Genomic DNA, 20,428 nt, shown 5'->3' on the forward strand with positions numbered 1-20,428 from the left:
AATAAATATCTACCATAAAATTAGTTTCAGAAACTAAGACCACAGCCTAAGACAGAAATCAATAAAAAGTTGTGTAAAATACTGCTTATTTATGACTTGAGTTAAAATAGTAATTTTTAAGGCCCAAAGATAATCTCTAAATAATTTTAAATGTTACTCAAAAACACATGGCTCTTTCTTTAGACACCTAAAATGTCATAACACAAGATGCTTTTTAATTTATGTTGGTGGTGCCTATAATACAACTTGAAAATGACACTGACACTGAGAAATAGCATGACACACTACATCTTCAAGCTCATCAGCTGAGACAAATGCCACAGTTGATGAAAGAGTAATTGTATTTGCTCAGGACTTCAGTGAGACACATTAATAGGAACAAAGAAAAGAAACCCTGTGTATATATCACATCTCTATACTGATCCACAGCAAATATTAATTTTAAAAAAATTAATTGATATTAAAAAGAGAGAGGGAGGGAAGGGGGAGAGGGGAAAGGGAGAGGGGAGAGAGGGGGGAAGGGGGAGGGGGGGAGAGAGAGAGAGAGAGACAGAAATACGAATTTGTTCTTCCACTTATTTATGCACTCATTGGTTGATTCTTGTATGTGCCCTGGCCAGGGATCAAACCCGCATCCAGACGACGCTATAACCAACTGAGCTCCCTGGACAGAGCCATAGCAAATATTTAAAAGTACTGTTAGTCCGTGACAGTATAGTACATTTATAACAATAAAAATATATATGCAAATACAAAACATTTATGTATACATATACATCATTTTGTTAATATATCATTTTTCACAAGGATAATTATGAGAATAAAGTTAGAAAAGAAGCACAGAAAAATTACATTAGTATTTTCAATACAAATAAAGAACACTAGCATTTAAAAACCTGAATGAAAATGGCAACCTTTGGAAGAAAAGATGTTTCGGTTGTATTCTATTAAAAATGAGTATCTTAGAAGTCATGAAGCTACAAGAATCCATACCTCTCCCACTGCTTTGACTTTGTTTCCCAGAACTAACATTCCAATTGGGATACCTCTAAGGTTGGGGCAGCTTCTGATGTTGTGGCCAGAAGGTCCTGTCTTCACTACCTTGTACATTCCTGGACCTCCTCGCAAAAACGGCGTATCTTGTTCTTGCATTGTTGCTTCCTGTGGGCAGCAGTTTATGTCTTTGAAAAATTCATCAGTATTAGTTTTAGGTTCCTGAAAGTTTGAATAGGAAAAAGAAATAAACAAAATACAATCCATTATCACTTTCAACATCTTCCTATTAATAGCTTTACAACAGTTCTATAATACTGTCAATTAAGAAAGAGAATACACATGTAAACTGAATTCACATGTACATGTGAATACACATGTAAACTGACTAATAATTGAAGTCTGTACCACCATTAAAGAGTCATTCAGTTTTTCAATGTTGAAAATTAATTAAAATAAAGTTGAAGAGAAGAAAATATAACAGGACAGCAATTGAACCCCAGACTTTTGTCCATAAAATTGTGAGAAATATAGTACTTGATTTTACTTCTATCTTTTAATGAAATATTTAACAGGAGAAACAAATATACTGCGTGAACAACAACTGAATAATTATGAATCATTATTACTGCATTACTGTATGTTGATATGGGTTAAAAAGCCTAAATCTTCACTTCCTTACATTTTTTGTCTGTAATAATTATTTACAAATAGAGAAAAATAGGTGTTAAGACTCTGGAGAGTTATCTATAAATAGCAATAACAGTGATGACCAAATGTATATAAAAGATAGATACATCTTATCATTTACTAGTTATACATGATACAATAATGTTTTTAAGATTTCAACAACTCATACTTTCTTAGTATGGTACAAATAAAGATGTCTTGTTAGATTTGCTGGCCATTTTTAAACAGTGATATATTAAAATTATTAACAGAAAAATATGGTTAGACTTTTAGTAGAAAAGAGAGATTAACACTAAAGAGGCATTTTTACATCAATAGAATGCATTTGGATATAAGAGAGCCATTTCCACAATGAAAGAACAGAACATGCCCTAAATTTTCTGAATGCTGTGAAAGTGTTTTCTATATAAATGCAATGAAGAGGAGTAACAACTTTTCCATATTTGTTCTTCTTCCCAACTACAGGTAAATCAAAGTTCTACACTAGGGGGTTTTCCATTTTCATTATTACTCCTTTAAAACAGATTTAAATGGCAATCTTAAATACAGTAAGATACACTGTACAAATGCTCCATACTGAAATCCAGTAAAAGATTATCACAATGGTACACTTACTCAAACATTAGGTTAAAATCAGTATTTAGTAGTGTTAGAATAAAAATGTAAAAAAGGTAACATGTTACACAAGACAAAACATTACTGATTAGCTCTATCCCTATAAATTGTCTCATATAAAAGGTTTGTAAACATGTCCATTATGAAGTAGAAAATAAAAAATAAAATCCTGAGGTTTAAAAAAATGTGGATTCAAGAATTCTGTGCATTTGTGTCTTTAATTCAATATATGGTTGGACAGGGAAAATTTTAGAGCTACTAGCAACCATGATATACTTTGTAAATTTCATTGATCAATAATCATCAATTTTTAGTTATACAAATATGCAATATAGACAATATTTATTTACATTTACTATAATTATCATACCATACTTATTCAAAATTCTTTAGCTATATATTGGTAATTTAATGGAAATGAGAATTTTAAATACTTGAAAAATTCAGACTAGATTTCAATCTAAAATAAGCTTAAAATATCCATTCTATATACCCATGCATGTAAACTTGCAAAAACTTACATATGTGCACAGCAACATGAACATGAGAGCACTCAGAAATGTCGAGTAGGGTCTGAAGTTTACACTGTATAGCTACACTTACAGGTTTTCAGTAAACACTTAACATGTCTACTTGTGTGTGGTCAATTTTAGTAAATACGTCATGCTATTTCAAAGTTGGAAGAGGCAGGTTAGTCCTTATTACAATTGAGAAAGTTAAAAATAATTACATGGTATGACATCAAAAAATCACAAGCAAGTAACAGATTTAGAGAAAAATAATCTCACTAGTATTTAATAATATACCTGGAGCATTAAATGAAGTGTAACAGTATTTCTAACTTTTGATCATTCACAGTAACACTGAGATATAAGTGTTGGCAAAACTATTAACTGCAAGTTACTCACTGAAAGCAATATATGGAACTGTTATTAAAATATTTAATTGAATAGTTAAATAAACTGTATAAATAAATGTAAAACAAAGTCTATGCAATTTTTTAACACTAAGCAGTATAAAAAGAAGTAATAGACATAAAGTCATAACTGTGCCTTTTATTCTCAAGCAATGTCAAAATACAGGTTTTATTCACTACAGGAATGTAACACACCTGACAGCAGCATATGAACTGTATTCCCTCCCCATTCTCAGAGGAACATTCAAAATGGCACTGTGGAAGAACAGGGAAAAAGAGAAGAGGCCCGGGGTCAAGACTCTCCTACCTAAATAAGCTACTTCTGAAAAAGCTAGAGTTGGATGTAATTGCAGGAGAAGCTAGTCATGAAAGTAAACCTATCAAATTTGAAGTCATGTAAAAGTTTAACTTACACTAATAACACATTCTTTGGGAGAAGTCGAGGGAAAAGGATTACAGGGGAAACTCAACTGCAGCACTTTGTACAGATCTTTTTTGGTAAAAAAAAAGTATTAATTTTAAGCAAAGACTTCAAAGGATATAATGTAAATTCGTTATACATGCTGAAATACCTCAATAATGTATTATTGTTCCTTGCAGTTAACTCACCTGGGGGTAAAAAGCTTTGGAAGTCCATGAAAATACGTCCAAATCCCTGACTCCTTGGCTAGCATTAAAGATATTCTGAGCGACAAAGTTTAAGAAAGAAAAATATCAACAAAGAAAGGGAACAGGATATCGGCTGCAGAAGATGCGTTCACAGTAACAACGTTGTTCTGTACTCTGGCACCAGCACGGAAATATGATTTCACTAAAGGGAAACTGAAGCCACCTGAGTAAACCGCACATTAAAAAAATTTCGATAAATTTTGTCAAAAGCTCTCCATGGATATAGTGTGTCATGCCATTTACTAAAATTAAGAGCCGGACATTGATTTAAAGCTTAACACAGTCAATTCAAGAAGAGAAACTTTGAAACTCCTTATCTGACAACTTGTCTTTTCCAGTAGAACCCAGATTTGTTTCATGACAGAAAACGGTCTGCGGTTTGATAAAGAAAACATGAATAATATAGGTTATATAGGTACTGCAACTATTACTGATGGGTACTAATGGCCCATGTAGTATATGTGAGCTAGTCATCAGTGTTTAAAGTACCAAAAACAATCAAAAAGTAAAAAAGTCTATGTCATTAAAAAAATGTTCCTCTCTTCTATAAATGGAAAAAATCATTTCAAAATGTTACCGAAAGCTGTTAGCAAATTTGTTAAGAAAACATACAGAAAAACACACAATCTGAATCTTTTATCAAAAGATGGGCCTAGCTGTCTCCATTTCAGAGTTTAGGAAATTCACTGATCATTTAGTTACATGTAAAAGCCTAAAAATATTTTGTTAAAGGACAACCAATTCAAAGCAGCATAGTCCCAGAAAAAAGCATTTTTCACAACCTGTCATAGTGAAAATTTGAATAATACACATTTTACACAGATAATACCACTCTTTTGAATGTATTTATCTGATCTGAAATTAAAATCTTTCCAATGAGTAGCAATTATACAATTTTACTGCTTATGGAAATATTGAGATAAACAGCTATTCTGGAAAAAATGAGGACATTAAAAATGTTAACAAAAGCTACCATCCCCCAAGACTTCAACACAAAGGAAACAACACAATTCTTAACCAATTGTAAGCCATTTTAGATAATAAATATTTATTTAATATGCTCCAGTTCTGTACTTTCCTCATGTATACGTGCGTTGACAGATACAGACACACATCCAAATACACACATATATGCTCATGCGTAAATATAAAACATATAAAAGCCAGAAAGATGAGTTTCTAATGATACACCTACTACTTTCTACTTGTGATTTTGAGAGAGTAGCTATCTTTTCTCGCCAAAAATAAAAAAGAGAGTATTAAAATACTTAACATCACAGGATCACACTGAGAATTAAGAGAGAGAATTAAGGTAAGAAGACTATATGTGTTAGCAATTCTTTCAAGTACTGTGATCATACCAAATACCAAGAATTTAAAAATTAGTATTTGACAAATATTGAAAGCCTATCATAAGCAAAATGTAATACTTAACACGTTGACAGAAACAAACATGAATAAGAAGGGATCCTTATGACTCCTTACCCTTGGGGGCCTTACCAGAAATAAAGGTATATAAATATAAATTGGGCTGAAGGCTAGGAAAACAAAACAAACAAACAAAAAAACCCCTAACCATTATGGGTAGCAGGAGAAAAGGGTAAGGTTTTTCTATTTTTATAGACGAAGTGCTTTTTGAAAAGGGAGAGGAAAACCTAATTTGCCAGGTACTTATACGCTTTCTATCCCCAAATCTTTGCTTCATTCATATGAACTATTTATTAGTTCCCAAACACAGCATATGTCCACAACATGAGATATCTGATGCCCTGTGAAGAGATTCCTCCTCTTTTTCCTGGCAACTTTTCCTCAAGACCCCCCCGGAAGTCATCTCCTAAGGTAAGCCATTCTAAAACTTATCACAATGCAACTTAATTATTTGCATATAGTATGTCTATCACACTATACAGTGAGCGCCTCAAGAGTCAGAACTACACTTACTTATTTTGTATCCCTGTAGTCCACCTCTCCAACCAATGCCTACTTCCCAGCTTACTATCTGATACATAATAAGGATTCAATAAATACTTTTTGAATGAACAATAAATTAATAGCTACAGCATTATTGAGAAGTACAGAGAAGAAAATCAAGAGAGATTTTTGAGCAAGCATGTAAGCTCTTTGAGGGTAGAGATTAGGCATCTCCCTCCCGCAACCTCTAGCACAGACCCAGCCCTGGAGAGGATGCATTTTAAATGCTTAAGGATTTGACTTGAAATCTGAATTGACACTGAAGATAAATTAGGAGGTGATTCTTCATGACTTTTGAAAAGGATTTGGGATTTCTGGTCAAAATGGTAGCACAGATAAACAAGGCTTGCCTCCTCTCACAGTAACATCACAATTACAACTAAATTATAGAACATCCATCATTCACAACAGTTAGAAATCAAGTTGAATGGAAGTCTGACACCTACAGAATTAAAGAAACCACATCCATCCATACTGTAGGAGTGGTGGACACGCTGAACAGGATGGTCCCACACCAACCTGTAGTGGATAAAAATTCAGGAGGGATATCTTGGGAGCAAGGAGTCCCAGCCCCATACCAGGCCCCCCCCAGCCCAAGGTTCCAGTGCCAGGAAGATAAGCCCTGTAACTTCTGGCTGCAAAAAACAGCAGGGACTAAGTCAGCGAAAGAAACTGCTGGAATCCCAAGCAGTTCCTCTTAAAGAACCCACATTTACACAGATTCACACCCTCTGAACTCCAGGACTAGAGTAGCAGCTTGTAAGGGACAAGTGGCATACAGGGAGGGACTGAAGTGTCTGGCATCAGGGCGAGAGCTAGGGGACAGCTTTCTTTTAGACGGAGGGGCAGGCAGAAGCCGTTGTCCCTTTTCTGAACCTTCGCCTCACAGAGCCACAGTGCCAGCAGGCCAGTGCTGTATCTGAGACCATCAACTGGGCGAACATTGTTCGCTCCACCTAGAGATCCCCAGGGACTCTGTCCCACCCAAGGATTGGTCCACCCAAGCTGTTAACACAGACTTTTCCATATGAATGGCTGGTCTTTTCTCATGCTTCACAACTTCCTAAATCCTCTCAAATAAGCAGCAGCTGGCCTCAGTGACCCCAAGGCCCCCATACCTCTTGCTAAGTTGCCCCAGGCCCAGCACTAGCAGCAGCCAGCCTAGATTCACAGCTTGGCTTCACCAGGGAATCTCCAAGTCCAACACAAACAGCAGTCATCTCAGATTGCTTTACAGCCCAGACTGGGTGGTCCCAGGCAAAACACAGGTGTGGAATGACCTTGGCCTGTATCACCTGGGAAATCCCACAGCCTGTGCACCCAGTGGACCACTTTGGAGCATCACCCCTCTGCCCCTGTACAGCTGATCCTCCACAGAGGGTGGAGATTGGTGGTCAGTGGTCACAGCCAGTCCTTGCAGCTGACTGGCCTGGGTAAATCCCTCCCATTGATCTGCCAAGAGCAACCAAGGCTCAACTACAAGAGGAGGGTACACTCAGTCCACATGAAGGATATACCTTAAGTACCCATCTTAGGTGATAGGGGAGGCTGTGCCACTGAACCCATTACATTAGGCCACGCTACCAAGACATGGAGTCATAGCAGCTCTACTTAATACATAAAAGAAACACAGAGAGGCTGCTAAAATGAGGAGACAAACAAACAAGGCCCAAATGAAAGCACAGATCAAAACTCCAGAAAAAGACCTAAAGAAAATGGAGATAAGCAATCAATTAGATGCAGTGTTCAAAACACTGGTTATAAGGATGCTCAGGGAACTTACAGCGAGGACCTCAACAGCATAAAAAAGATCCAGTCAGAAGTGAATGATACGCTGAGATAAAGAACAATTTACAGGGAAACAACAATAGGGTGGATGAAGCCGAGAATCAAATCAATAACTTGGAACATAAGGAAGCAAAAAACAACCGATCAGAACAACAAGAAGTAAAAAAAATAATAATAATAAAAAGAGCATGGTGTAAGCAGCCTCTGGGACAACTTCAAGAGGTCCAATATTCGCATCATAGGGGTGCCAGGAGAAGAGGAGAAGGAGCAAGAAACTGGAAATATATTTGAAAAACATAATGAAAGAAAACTTCCCTAGTTTGGTAAAGGAAATAGACAAGCAAATCCAGGAAGCACAGAGAATCCTAAGTAAGATGGCTGTAAAGAGGTCCACACCAAGATATATCATAATTAAAATGCCAAAGGTTAAAGATAAAGACAGAATTTTAAAAGCAGCAGAAGAAAAGAAGTTAGTTACCTACAGGGGAGTTCCCATAACACTGTCAGCTGATTTCTAGGGATATTTTACAGGCTAGACAGGATTGGCAAGAAATATTCAAAGTCTTGAAAAGCAGAGGCCTACAGCCAAGACTGTTCTACCCAGCAAAGGTACCATTTAGAATAGAAGGGCAGATAAAGAGCTTCCTAGATAAGAAGAAACTAAAGGAGTTCATCATCACCAAAGCATTATCATATGAACTGTTAAAGGGACTTATTTAAGAAAAAGGTCAAAACTATGAACAATGAACTGGCAAAAATATGTATCTTTCAACAACTGAATCTTTAAAACCAAAGCAAAGAAAAAGAACAGAGACAGAATTATGGATATGAAGAGCTTTTTGATGGTTGCCTGATGGAGTGGGTTGTGGGGGAATGGGTGAAGAGATAAGGTGATTAAGAAGTACAAATAGGTAGTTACAGAACAGCCATGGGGATACACAGTGCCGTATAGGAAATGGAGTAGCCAAAGAACTTATCCACATGACCCATGGACATGAACAATGGTGTGGGGATTGCCTGAGGGAGTCAGGGGTCTGAATGGAGGGGGAAATATTGGGACAACTGTAATTATAATCAATACAATATAATTTAAAAAATTTTTTTGAGCCTGGTAAACTAAGAAAATACAAGAAAAATATCTGCATCCTTCATATTTATCCCCTTTTCCCATTAATTTAAAAATATTGTTATAAATATATAGTTATAATATGAATTTCTATTGCTATTTAATCTCTAAAGTAGAGTATTACTGAAAATGCTAAAACAGAGTTAAAGTCCCATAGGAATGAAGTTAGATGCCATTATTTTTTAGTAATGTTGTTTAAATAGCACTTGTTAGGTAGCTAAAATTTATCTAAAGTACATATCTACAATGAAAACAAGAGTTCTATAATTTGAGTAAGAAAGCAAAACAGTGCACCAAAAATCACTTTAAAGCTTATCTAAATAAGCGATTATTTATGGTAATCTTTTTTAAAAAGTAGTTCATCATATATTTAGGCAGTGTTTAAATTTCCAATCCCCACCCCCACTCTTCCCAAAAGTTGGTTTGAGTCAGGACCCAAATAAGGTACAAACAAGGAAGTGAATGCAAAATTGTTTTCACTAGAAAAGGCTGAAGAGGCAGATGTAAAGGTTGCTGAAGGCAAGTTTTCGGTACTTTTGCATCTTAAGTTAGTGGCATTGGTCCATTATTTTAATTTATCAATGTTTTGCAATTTTGAGTCAGGCTTATAGTTGATTTATTCACAAGTGGACAGAAGTAAAAAAGAATAGTGTAAAGTGCTTTCCCAGTAGTAAATGTATTAACAGTAAGAGATGCAAAGGAATAAGTAACAAGATGTATTTATTTAGCTGTATTAGTTCCTTCGGGGAATGAGGTGGAATTATTATCCCCTCTGTGCAAATACCATCATTCCCTCTATGGCTTAGCCCCACAGAGGAGTGTACTCGTTGAAAACAGACAACTGTAACTGAACAACAATAAAACAATTAAAAGAACAAGAAAAAAAGAAAACGTACTGATTGTGTAAGGGGGCTGCTCCAGTCCCTGCAGACAAACCTGGGAAACCAGGCTGTCCTTAGGTATGTCTGACTCTGTGCAGGTCCTCACCTGCACTGAGGCAACCTGAGACTTGTTCGGAGCCCTAGGCCAGTTAATTTTGTTACACTGTATCCTGTCATCTTAAGTCACCACATAAATATAAATCATACACATCCCTGTTCTCATTTTTACAGCAAAACTGCTTGCTGTATGCTTCTCCCTGATCCAACATCAAACTATTCCCATTTGCCCCAGGGCTACACTGGTATCTAATGCGACCCTAACTGCAAAGGTAAACAAATTCAACTTCAACCTTCCCAGTTACAGTGCTGCCATCATACTGTGTCTTGAGTTGTAGGTATGATGACCATCCAACTGCCCTGCCTTTCACTTAAGCTGAGGCAGTTCCAATGACTTTCACTTCCACTCCACTTCAGTGACCTTTTCATGGACACATTAATGGGCCATCTCAGTCAATAAAACGCTCTAATACGAAATCATATACAAATATTCCACTTTATCACACAAACTGCATATATCTTTCCAGCTCTTTAACTAGAGTGCGCTCACTATATTGTTCTAGGATTTCATTAAGTCCTCCAAGTCCCTTGGGCCCCCATTTGTCCTTTCACATTTCTAACTCAGGCCAGGTACCAGCGGGTGATCTCAACTGCACTTCCATCAGCTTCTAAAATTCCCTTTCATCCCCATTTTTCTGTCACAGCATCCCAGAAAAGTCCAGTTAATGCTATAGTCTGCGTCCTTGGCTCCTGAAATTCCGGACACTTAAGTCTATGTGGAAGGAAGGGTGCCCAGAATGGCTCCATCCAGTGGTCTCGCTTGGTCCTTCGTGGCTCAACAATCCCAAAACAAGCAGTCTCCTGTCAGCTCCCTCTTCTATTTCTATTAAACATCGTTCCCAATTTTCATGACGTTTCTGAGCCCTTTAACTTAATCCATTTGTTTCCATCTCAATGCACAGCTTTCCTCTCTTCTAGTTTATGGAAGTATCATGGTCTCCTTCAACCTCTGCCCTGCCTCCCTCCATCCCTAAAAACTTACCTGCTGCCACACAAATCCTCTGCTCCTTCACAGAAACAACTCTCAAAATATGGCCTTAATTCCATTTGTTCCTCCTTTGTCGGTCTTCAGATTTCTCATCTACCTCTTTGATTTACCCCTTTCCTACTGGTGTCTTTCTTTTATAAAAACCTTAAGTCACTACTATCTTTAAAATAAAGGAACCAGAAAAACTCAGCCTTCCTCACCCGAGGATATGCTTATTGATTTTAAAGAGAGAGGAAGACAGGGAGAGAAAGAAGGAGAGGAACACCCATGTGAGAGAGTAACATTGATGCATTGCCTCTTGTATGTGCCCCGACCTGGGAGTGAACCTAGGCATGTGCCCTGACCACGGACTGAACCACTGACCTTCTAGTTTATGGGGTGATGCTCCAAGAAACTGAGCCACATCAGTCAGGGCCAGACACTGAATTATGTACATGGAAATAGACTTCATGTCATTCTTATACATAGAGACTACAAAATACCAGAAGCCCTTACTTCATTTTACTTCCTATCCCCAATATTCTGCATCAGGTTTTTTCAAATTATCGTGACAGCCTTCTCATTCACATTTCAGTGAAAACCAATCAACAAGTATCTGTGCGACTTACTCTACTCTGCTTTCTCTCTTACCTTGTTAACTGCTCTTCCCTCTGGCGTCAAGAACCCTGTCTACTATAAATTATCTTAGATGAGGTTTAAAAGCATCAAATAATAAAACATCAATGTTCCAAAATCAAACTATGAAATTAGAATTTCAGCACACTTCTTGCTCTTCCTTTCTACTTTTGTTGATTTTCTTGTTTTATCTGTGACTGCCTTTCTTACTCAAAAGTTTATTTTCAAATGAACAGGCAAAGAAATTAGGAAAAGAATTTTGGAGTGGAGGAGGTAGTAAAGATAATATAATGCCTTATCAGGGACTTAAAATACACAAAAGTCTAAATTGGTGAAAATTTTAAAAATAAGCTGCAAACAAAAAAAGTAAAATGACCGTAATGGTTATTTCATTTAAAATGTTTTCATAATCCTGAAGAATATTTGGTTACTATGATAAAAAAATGATTTCAAATCATTTAAGGCAAACTTATTAGCCACAGATGATAAAGAATTACTCTTTCTCTCCCAGAGTAGTACCTCTTTTCCAGAGAGTCAAAATCCTTTACATTTTTACCTGCAGACACAAATCTGAGGAAAATTTAAGAAGACCTGGTTTAGTCCTGACTGGTGTGGCTCAATGGGGTGGACAACGCCCCACAAACCGAAAGGTCATAGTTTTGATTCCGGGCCAGGACCCTGGCTGGGGGAGGATGAGAAGAAACCACTCATGTTTCTCATGCACACCAGTGTCTCCCTGTCTTTCTCCTTTCCCTCCTCTCTCTCTAAAAATGAATAAATAAAATCTTTTTAAAAGGAAGATCTGGTTTATTTAAATTTTTACATTTTAATTATAGATTTCTCATTCTTTAGCTTAACCTCAGTAAAACAGTAGGCCAACACATTCTGAGGTTTTTTATAACATATTAGTAAAAAAAAAAAAATATATATATATATATATATATATACACACACACACATATACACACACATATATAGACATATCTCTCCCCACTGTATTATAGACATATACAAAAGAATAAAAAGAGAATGAGATCAATAAATATAAATAAAAGTTCCCATATTTTCTTTCCCAAAGAATCTTGTATAGAGAACATCTCCTTAGAGAACATTAGTCTGGACTATCAAGGAAAAAATAAACAATATATTGAATGGTTTGATATAATAAGCTAACTTTATGTACACTGATTTTAAAGAAATTCGCTATCTGAAATATTAAGGTTTTTTTAAAAATACAATTTTAACAGTGCTATTTATTAGCAGTATCATAAGGAATACATCACTTGATGGTGATGAAAAAGAAGAAAAATCATACCTTTATGGTTAAATTATAAAGTGTTGTCCTGACTGGTGTGACTCAGTGGGTTGGGCATCGTCCCGCAAACCGAAAGGCTGCTGGTTTGATTCCTGGTCAGGGCACAGACCTGGGGTGTGGGCCAGGCCCCCAGTTGGGGGTGTGTAAGAGGCAACTGATCGGTGTTTCCCTCACACATCGACGTCTCTCTCCTTCTCTTTTCCCCTCCCTACACCCCTTTCTCCAAAAATATATTTTAAAAATCTTTAAAAAAATAAATCACTTAAAAGATTATAAAAAGAGTTGTGGATTACTACCACATTTAGCCGTGTAGCAATCTTGTGAACCCTGGATCTAAGTATTATACTGCATTTGTGAGAGAGGTTCAGTGAATTCTCTCAGACAGTCGGGTTTAGCCTCAACTGGAACATTATAGCATCACAAGTCTAAAAATCCTTCTTATTTTAACACAATAGTATATTATAAGCCAAAAAAGAAAAGATTTAAACTTAAAACACAGAACTAATTACAAAGTGCCAACATATAAAATGTTACACACGTTTTTGAATGCATAATAATACTGATACATTTTCATCCATTTAGTTTGGCATTCATTCCAAACAATAGTGTGAATAAGAAAGAAAAAGAATATGCAAACCACTCTCATTCCTCACCTCTTTGAAAAAACTCAGTAGACTCAGAGAAAGTAAAACTCAGTATTACTTTCTGCCTGTGATGGATCATAGCAAGGTTCTTAGCCTTGCCAAACTCTACCTCTATTATACGGAAGCTCTCAAGAATTCAAGCACTTATAAAGTAAAAGTTATTTAGTAGTTGTTTACCTCAGAACTGAAAAGTCTTAAAGAATGTCCTGTAATGAGGACAGAATGCACCGATAATGCTTTTTAAAATGCTCTTTTACTTACGTCAACAGGGACCAGAAGACTCTTGCCAAGATGCTGATTAAAAGAGAGGCACCAGGCTTCCGTGTAACCATTCATGTTAGGAACATACTTCTTTATTGTCTCATCGTTCAGTCTCAGCCATACACCATCGTCATTGTGAATCTGAGAAATAAGCAACAGAACGAGCCATGCCCTCCTGTAACTCCTGTGAGGCTAGCAAGGGCTGAGAGGCTACAAGGCAGACAAATACTGGTGGACATGGAGATTAAGCATCTAGCTTTGCAGATGGTAAGTATGAGAGAACCTTTAAGGAAAAAAAGCAGCAAGGGAATGCCAAGCAATATGATAATTCACATGGTGAGATTGTAAAACAATGTCACAGGAGTAAAAGTACAAAGAAATAACACTTTAAGATAGGTTAAACATAAAACCAGATGTTTCCCAAAAGAACGTAAGTCTTCCTTCCCCCTCAATTTAGATTTTAATGATCAGAAGTTACGCGGTTCTATTATTAGAAAAAATGTACTGTCAGAATTAAAGCAATACAATAAACACATTTCAAAACAAGTAACATTTAAAAAATTCAAGATGAACTATACCCATTTTAAGTGAGTACTTATACAGGTTCTGAGTAGTATATTAACTGAGTTCCTTTCATGTTAAAAATATAATTTTAGTTACTTTTTATTGATAAATACAAATAAATGAAATGTTTGAAACTCAATGAACACATTTTGCCAATTTTTCGAACACTACCCAAACTACTTAAAGCATATTCTAACAGAAAATTTTGTAACTTCATTATCATGCAAACAATGGAAAATCTTTCTGTCCGGAACTTATTACCAGGTGTTTCATTACAAATTACCTCATCAATAAAAGTGATAGTTCCGTTGACTTTCACTATGCCTATCTGCTCACTCTGAAGGGAAGGGTGGCTACGGATACGGAGCCCTGCACTGTCCTTGGCCACAAATTTTCGAACCTGAGAAAAGCAAAAACAGACAGGGAAAACCATGCAGCTGAGTTCCTGGTGGTAAATAGTAAGAGATAAAATTAAACAGATTTGAAAGTATTATTAATTTTTAGAAAGTTTCCAAAATTATTTGTAGCTGCTTTCCCTGTGCAAACAATAGTGGTTTATTTATAATAACAGAACAAAAGTATTAAAATGTACATTACTGAAAAAAAATAAAATTAATATATTTATAATTTCCTCTAAATTTTGAGGACATGATAAAAAGGAGAAAAGACGGTTATTTTTAGAAAGGTAGAACATAATTTCTTTACAAATGTTTCCCTTTCAATAAATAGTTTACAAAAATTCCTCTATTTACTTTCAATGTTAGGAAATTAATTTTTCTTAGCAGCACGAGATACTTTGACCTTGCAAACTTTATACACTTAGGAACAGAGGACTTGTTGTTAGTTGTAAATTTTCAATTAACAGATAGAAAACAAGGCCTATACAAAGTGTTATACAAAGAAGTCAAAAAGTACAGGTTATACAATTTAGAAACGATTAAAATCACTATGAGGTACTCCTCAAAATTATTTAGGAATATTTAGAATTCAAATACTAAAATCAAGTAAAATATTAGATGTTTGATGGCCACCCTGAAGCATCAATGAAGAAAATTAATAAATCTCTGACCAATTCAGGATCTGATTTCATCCTGCCCTAACCTTATTTGGTTGAGGTTCAGTCCTTGGTTTGACCAGCTGAGTGCCTGGTGGTATCATCCCTTTTGGTGGGTCTTTTACTTTTACTTCTAGTCCAGCATCTGTAAGAAAAGGAAGGAAACTGTAACATTTGAGAATACAAGAAAGGGAGGATTTGAAACCTAGCCTTACACACATTCAGAAGCTATTTTAAACAGTTAAACAAATATCTGAATTCTGTCATTTTAGGTGACTGATGTTTATATTAAACAAGAGAAATGTTTGAAAAATGGCGTTGAGATTCCAAACAGGTGTCTTAGGGTTCAAGGAGAAAAGGAAGGGCTCAGATTCTTTATCTGAACATATGAAATTATATTAAAAAAAAAGAAAAAAGAAAAAAGAAATCCACATGCAAGTAAACATTCTCTCACAACACCAGATGGGAGTACCACTCGTCCTCTCTACCAGGCATCTCCATCACTAGCATGCAACACGGTATGGTGGTTCAAAGCTGGGGTTCTCACATTAGCCTGTCTTGTCTGCTCCACATCTGCTATTTGATTCTCTGTGCCTCAACTTTTTCATCTATCAAATGGGAACGAGATAGCGCTGACCTCACTGGGTTGTTGTGAGAATGAAATGATTTAAAATATATAAGGTCTTAATAAAACAATGTTGCATGTGTATTAAGTGCTCAATAAGTGTTAGCTATTATTACCATCATTGTTCTAATGAATTATCATCTGTCTTTGCCTGTGGTCAAGCAGGCCCCAGACTACTGACAATTTGGTCACATTGGGAGAAAGCTGAGTTAGAAAGGTAGGGAAGAAAACGGATGATTCCCAGTAAGTATGAAACTTTTCCTTCACTTTCATTTGCAAAAACAAATATAAGAATATGTTTCTTACCTACTTTGTAGCAGTTTCCTTCACCGCACTATTAGCGAAGATGAAGCCATTCTTGACTCATCTCCACTTTCAAATTCCTATTGTTTATACTTCTTGCGTGTTGCTACTTATATTCTACTTCACATAGTTTTGTTTGCCTGTTTTATTTTGCAATTATCAATAAACTGTTAATACTTGATAGTAATTGTCTTACCTAGAACAATGCTTTGCTCAGAACCAACACAAGTTTGCTGAACTTAAGGCTTTATGGGTACGTTGAAATAAAGGAGAGTGCAGCAAAGGCTGAGGATAAAGGTTGCTGGAATGATATAGATGAATCTGAGATATCTCATTCCACACAGTTACATTAATGTATGTCCTATACAGTTACATCAGTGAAGTACCTCTTTACCTTCCCTGTAAAAATAAACTACTTACATCAGTTTCCCTAAGAATATTCTGGTGGAATGCTAATCAGGATTACTTTTACTTCTACCCTGTCTCCCTCCTTCCCTACATGCTAGGTTTCCATGTAAGGATTTAACAAAGTTAGACAAGATTCTTTTTTATAAATTTCGTTAAAGTTATTGGGGTGAGACTGGTTGATAAAATTATATAGGTTTCAAGCGTACAATTATATAATCCATCATCTGTACAGTGTATCTGTGTGCTCACCACTCAAAGTCAAGTCTCCTTTCATCACCATTTATTCCTCCTATACCTTCTACCTCCCCTGCCCCAACTTTTCCTCTGGCCACCACCATACTGTCTGCTGTCTTAAGTTTTTGTTTGTTTGTCTTGTTGGTTTGCTTGTTGCTTTCAGTTTTATAACCCACATATGAGTGAAATCATATTTCTTGATTTTTTCCATCTGAGACAAGATTAAGTTCAGAACTTCTTGAAATCCCTAATATATTAATGTGAATTGTATGAATGTCTAAGATGACACTATAATATACTAGGTTTTCTAAATCTACTTGGAGCATCAGTAAAGATAATGCAACAAGGAATTCATATTGATAGACACTTATTGGAGGTTTCTTATTCTATTGTCCTATTACATGGACAGTTTAAAAATACAGAAAAGAGAAAGATTAATGCCCCAAGTAAAAGCAATATACTTCCCCAAGTCAGTGGTGGACAAAGAGAATTCACTCACTGAACAAGTATTTACTAGGCAGCCATTATGTGCTAGGCCCTGCGCTAGATTGGGAGACCCAAAGACGAATGAGAAGGTCTCTGCTCACAGCCAGGGAGAGAAGACAGATGTTCACTAGCAGCATGGAGGGGATCACACCTGAGCAGTCACACCAGGAAATGGGGGGAAGGAGCCATGAGGACTATAATGACACTATTAAGTTATTATAAAATTTTAAGACCTTATGAATGAATACACTAATTCAGTACTCATTATAAAGGAGGAAACAAAGCTCCAAATAAGTTATAAAATCTGTCCTTGTCTATGATACAAGTTAAAGCACAAACTAGACAGAAGATGACTTTGATTCTAGTTCTTTGCACTAAGTAACTCATAACTGTAAAAAAAATACCTATTTCAATGCCATCAATGGTAACATGAATCGTGTAAAGTCCAATAGCTCCTGGAGTCCAATTTGCACAGTAAGTGCCATCATTATTGACACGGATCAGCATATTCTCACTGGGTCTGAAAAGAAATTAGATGAACATTGGAAAATTTACTTTTGGTTAAATAGCTAACAACATCATTAAAATATATCAGCAAACACTTAATTTTTTCCTTTTTTATTGTTTATTCTATTGCAGTTGTCCCAATTTTTTCCCTTTTGTCCACCTTCACCCAGCCCACCCCTCACCCACAGTCAATCCCTCTCTTTTGTCCATGAGCATGTGTCATTCATACATGTTCTTTGACTAGTCCCTTCCCCTGCCTTCCTCCACTCCCCACCTCCCTCCTCCCCTCCTATAGCTATCAATGTGTTCCATGTTTCCTTGTCTCTGGTTCTATTTTTCTCATTAGTTTATTTTCTGATTGTATTATTACAATAAGTGACAATCCTATTGCCCCACCATAGTAAGTTTCCCTATTCTCCAAAATGACCGAATTTCATTTTTAGTTCCTCACTTCAGTCCTTTATCACCCTTCCTCACTCTGCTGATCATGACATCACTTTCTTCAGAGAAAACAGAAGCAAGATGTACAACCTCAAAGTTGCAATCGGATTAATGAACCTACTTTCCTCTGCCTTCTCTCCTGTTACAATGGAAGAAGTATCCTGGGTCTTCTCCTTCTCAAAGTCAGCCCCTCCTTTGTGCTGCCAATCTCATTTCCTTAGCACTTCCTTGCTACAATTACTTCTCATTCATTGTCAAGTTCTCTTACTTTACTGGATCATGTCTACTTGTATTTCATCTCTGTACAAACAAACCTCAGAATCTCTCATCTTAACCACCTCCTCTTGATATTACAGCCCTTTCAAATAAGGTCTCATATCTCTTTTCCCACTTATATCAAAACTTATCTAAAGAATTGTCTATAACCACCATCTCCATTTCCTTATTTCCAATTTTCTTCCACCACTTCTCCTAACTAGGCCTTTGTTCCAAATGCTTCAATTGCTATTGCTTATGTCAATGTCATCAATGGCCATTTGTTTGTCCTTAGCAATATTTCAGTAACACTTGATAGCTGACAACTCTTAATTTCATGAAATGCTTTCCTTTTGCTTCTGCAACAGTCTCCTGGTTTTCCTCTAATCTCACTGGCCATTCTTTCTCAGTGTTTTGTTGGCTCTCTCTTTTGACTATACTTTAACTATGGAATGTCCCAGGATTTGAGTCTAGGTCTTCTTTTTACTTTCACTAGCATCTCTCTAGTTGATTTTCATAATTTTTCAGTTTTAAATACCATGTCTATATAGATGACTCCCACATTTATTTGTCCCCTAAATTTCAAACTGGTATTTCCAGTGGCTCTGGAAATAACTGCACTTAAGAGAACTAAGAGGCATCTTGGCCTCTCAATTACGATATAGCCAAAGAAGAACCCTCATGTCCTACTCACTCCACCACCCACCAAAACAAAATAGACCAGCACCACCAACAAAAACACTTGTTGATCTCTCAGGCTTTTTGATCCCTGTAAAAATCATGATAATCTGTACCAGAGGTCAACAGCATTTTCTGTAGTGATACTCAGTCTGTTGTGCCAGTCTTTCACAATTACCACATTGTAGTGGGAGAGAAGCCATAAACAATACATAAGCTAATGATCAAGGCTATTATCTAATACAACTTGATTTACAAAAACAGGCCTGAATTGGTTTTCAGGCCAAAGTTGGCCAAGCCCTATAGTGCTATATATTCTATACTGCTGCTGAAGCTGACAAAATCTGCAATCATTCCTGATCTTCTCTTTTCTTCACCTTCTATTTCTATTCTAGCAGCAAGGTTGTTGGCTTTATCGTCTACTTAGAATAATACTTATATCCCAAATCCATCCACTTCATCATTTCCACTGCTAACTCTGTTTCACTCTTACTCAAGTCACTTAATAGTCAAATTCATCTCTCTGTTCCCACTCTTGCTCCACTATAATTCACTCTCCAGAGAGAAGCCAGAATGATCTTTTAAAACTATAAATCAGGTTATATTTCTCCCTAGTTTCTTTTGGAAAACCCTCCAAACAAATTCCTTTAGGAGAAAATTCAAACTCCTTAAAATAGCCTACCAGTCCCTATAAAATATGGCCATTATATAGTTCTCTAACGTCATCTTTGATCATTTTCTTTTTTGCTCATTATTCTGCAGACCAACTATCGTTCCGTTCCGCAAACACATCAAAATCTCCATCTAACCTGAGATTTTCTCTGCCTAGAATGAACTTCCCCAATGCCATCACCATCAGTAACTTTATTTATTATTACTATTTGTTTACTTATAGTTCTCCACAGGAATATAAGTGCTGTGAGAATCAGCACCTTGTCTATCTTACTTTTAAGGATATGCCAGAGCCTCTACCAGTGTGTTCCACAGAGCAGTTGCTAACAGTATTTGAAGAATAAATGTGTTTACTTAGCTAAGACTATTTTAATTAGGTTTAAAATGCTCAATGCATATAAAAACCTACTTACTGGCAAATGGCCATTTAGTTCTTATTTAATATGCTATATATCTATATAGTTCATATTTTTTTATTCACTTACTATATTATCCTCAAAGGACATTTTTCATTGCTTTTAGAGAAAGAGGAAGGGGAGGGGGAGATAAGGAGAAAGAAAGAAAAATCGATGTGAGAGAGAAATGACGATCGGTTGCCTAATGGTGTGTGCC

General features: G+C 36.2%; 1 protein-coding gene across 14 annotated transcripts in view; it reads right to left on the reverse strand.

Annotated features, from left to right (window-relative positions):
• Nucleotides 1-20,428, reverse strand: part of MYCBP2 (MYC binding protein 2) — a 262,323-nt gene that overhangs the window by 64,537 nt on the left and 177,358 nt on the right. For 11 of the 14 annotated variants that reach the window (XM_045201677.3, XM_045201639.3, XM_045201697.3 and 8 more), the window contains 6 exons: nucleotides 17,668-17,783; nucleotides 15,255-15,352; nucleotides 14,437-14,553; nucleotides 13,590-13,730; nucleotides 3,824-3,898; nucleotides 994-1,215 (listed from right to left, as the gene is read on the reverse strand). In XM_045201677.3, coding sequence (XP_045057612.2) covers nucleotides 994-1,215; nucleotides 3,824-3,898; nucleotides 13,590-13,730; nucleotides 14,437-14,553; nucleotides 15,255-15,352; nucleotides 17,668-17,783 — 769 coding nt within the window. The remainder of the gene's footprint in view (nucleotides 1-993; nucleotides 1,216-3,823; nucleotides 3,899-13,589; nucleotides 13,731-14,436; nucleotides 14,554-15,254; nucleotides 15,353-17,667; nucleotides 17,784-20,428) is intronic. The other 3 variants (XM_024568966.4, XM_045201659.3, XM_045201694.3) reach the window with 2 other exon arrangements.

This window comes from Desmodus rotundus, chromosome 13, assembly GCF_022682495.2.
Source record: "Desmodus rotundus isolate HL8 chromosome 13, HLdesRot8A.1, whole genome shotgun sequence".
Lineage (NCBI taxonomy): Eukaryota > Metazoa > Chordata > Mammalia > Chiroptera > Phyllostomidae > Desmodus > Desmodus rotundus.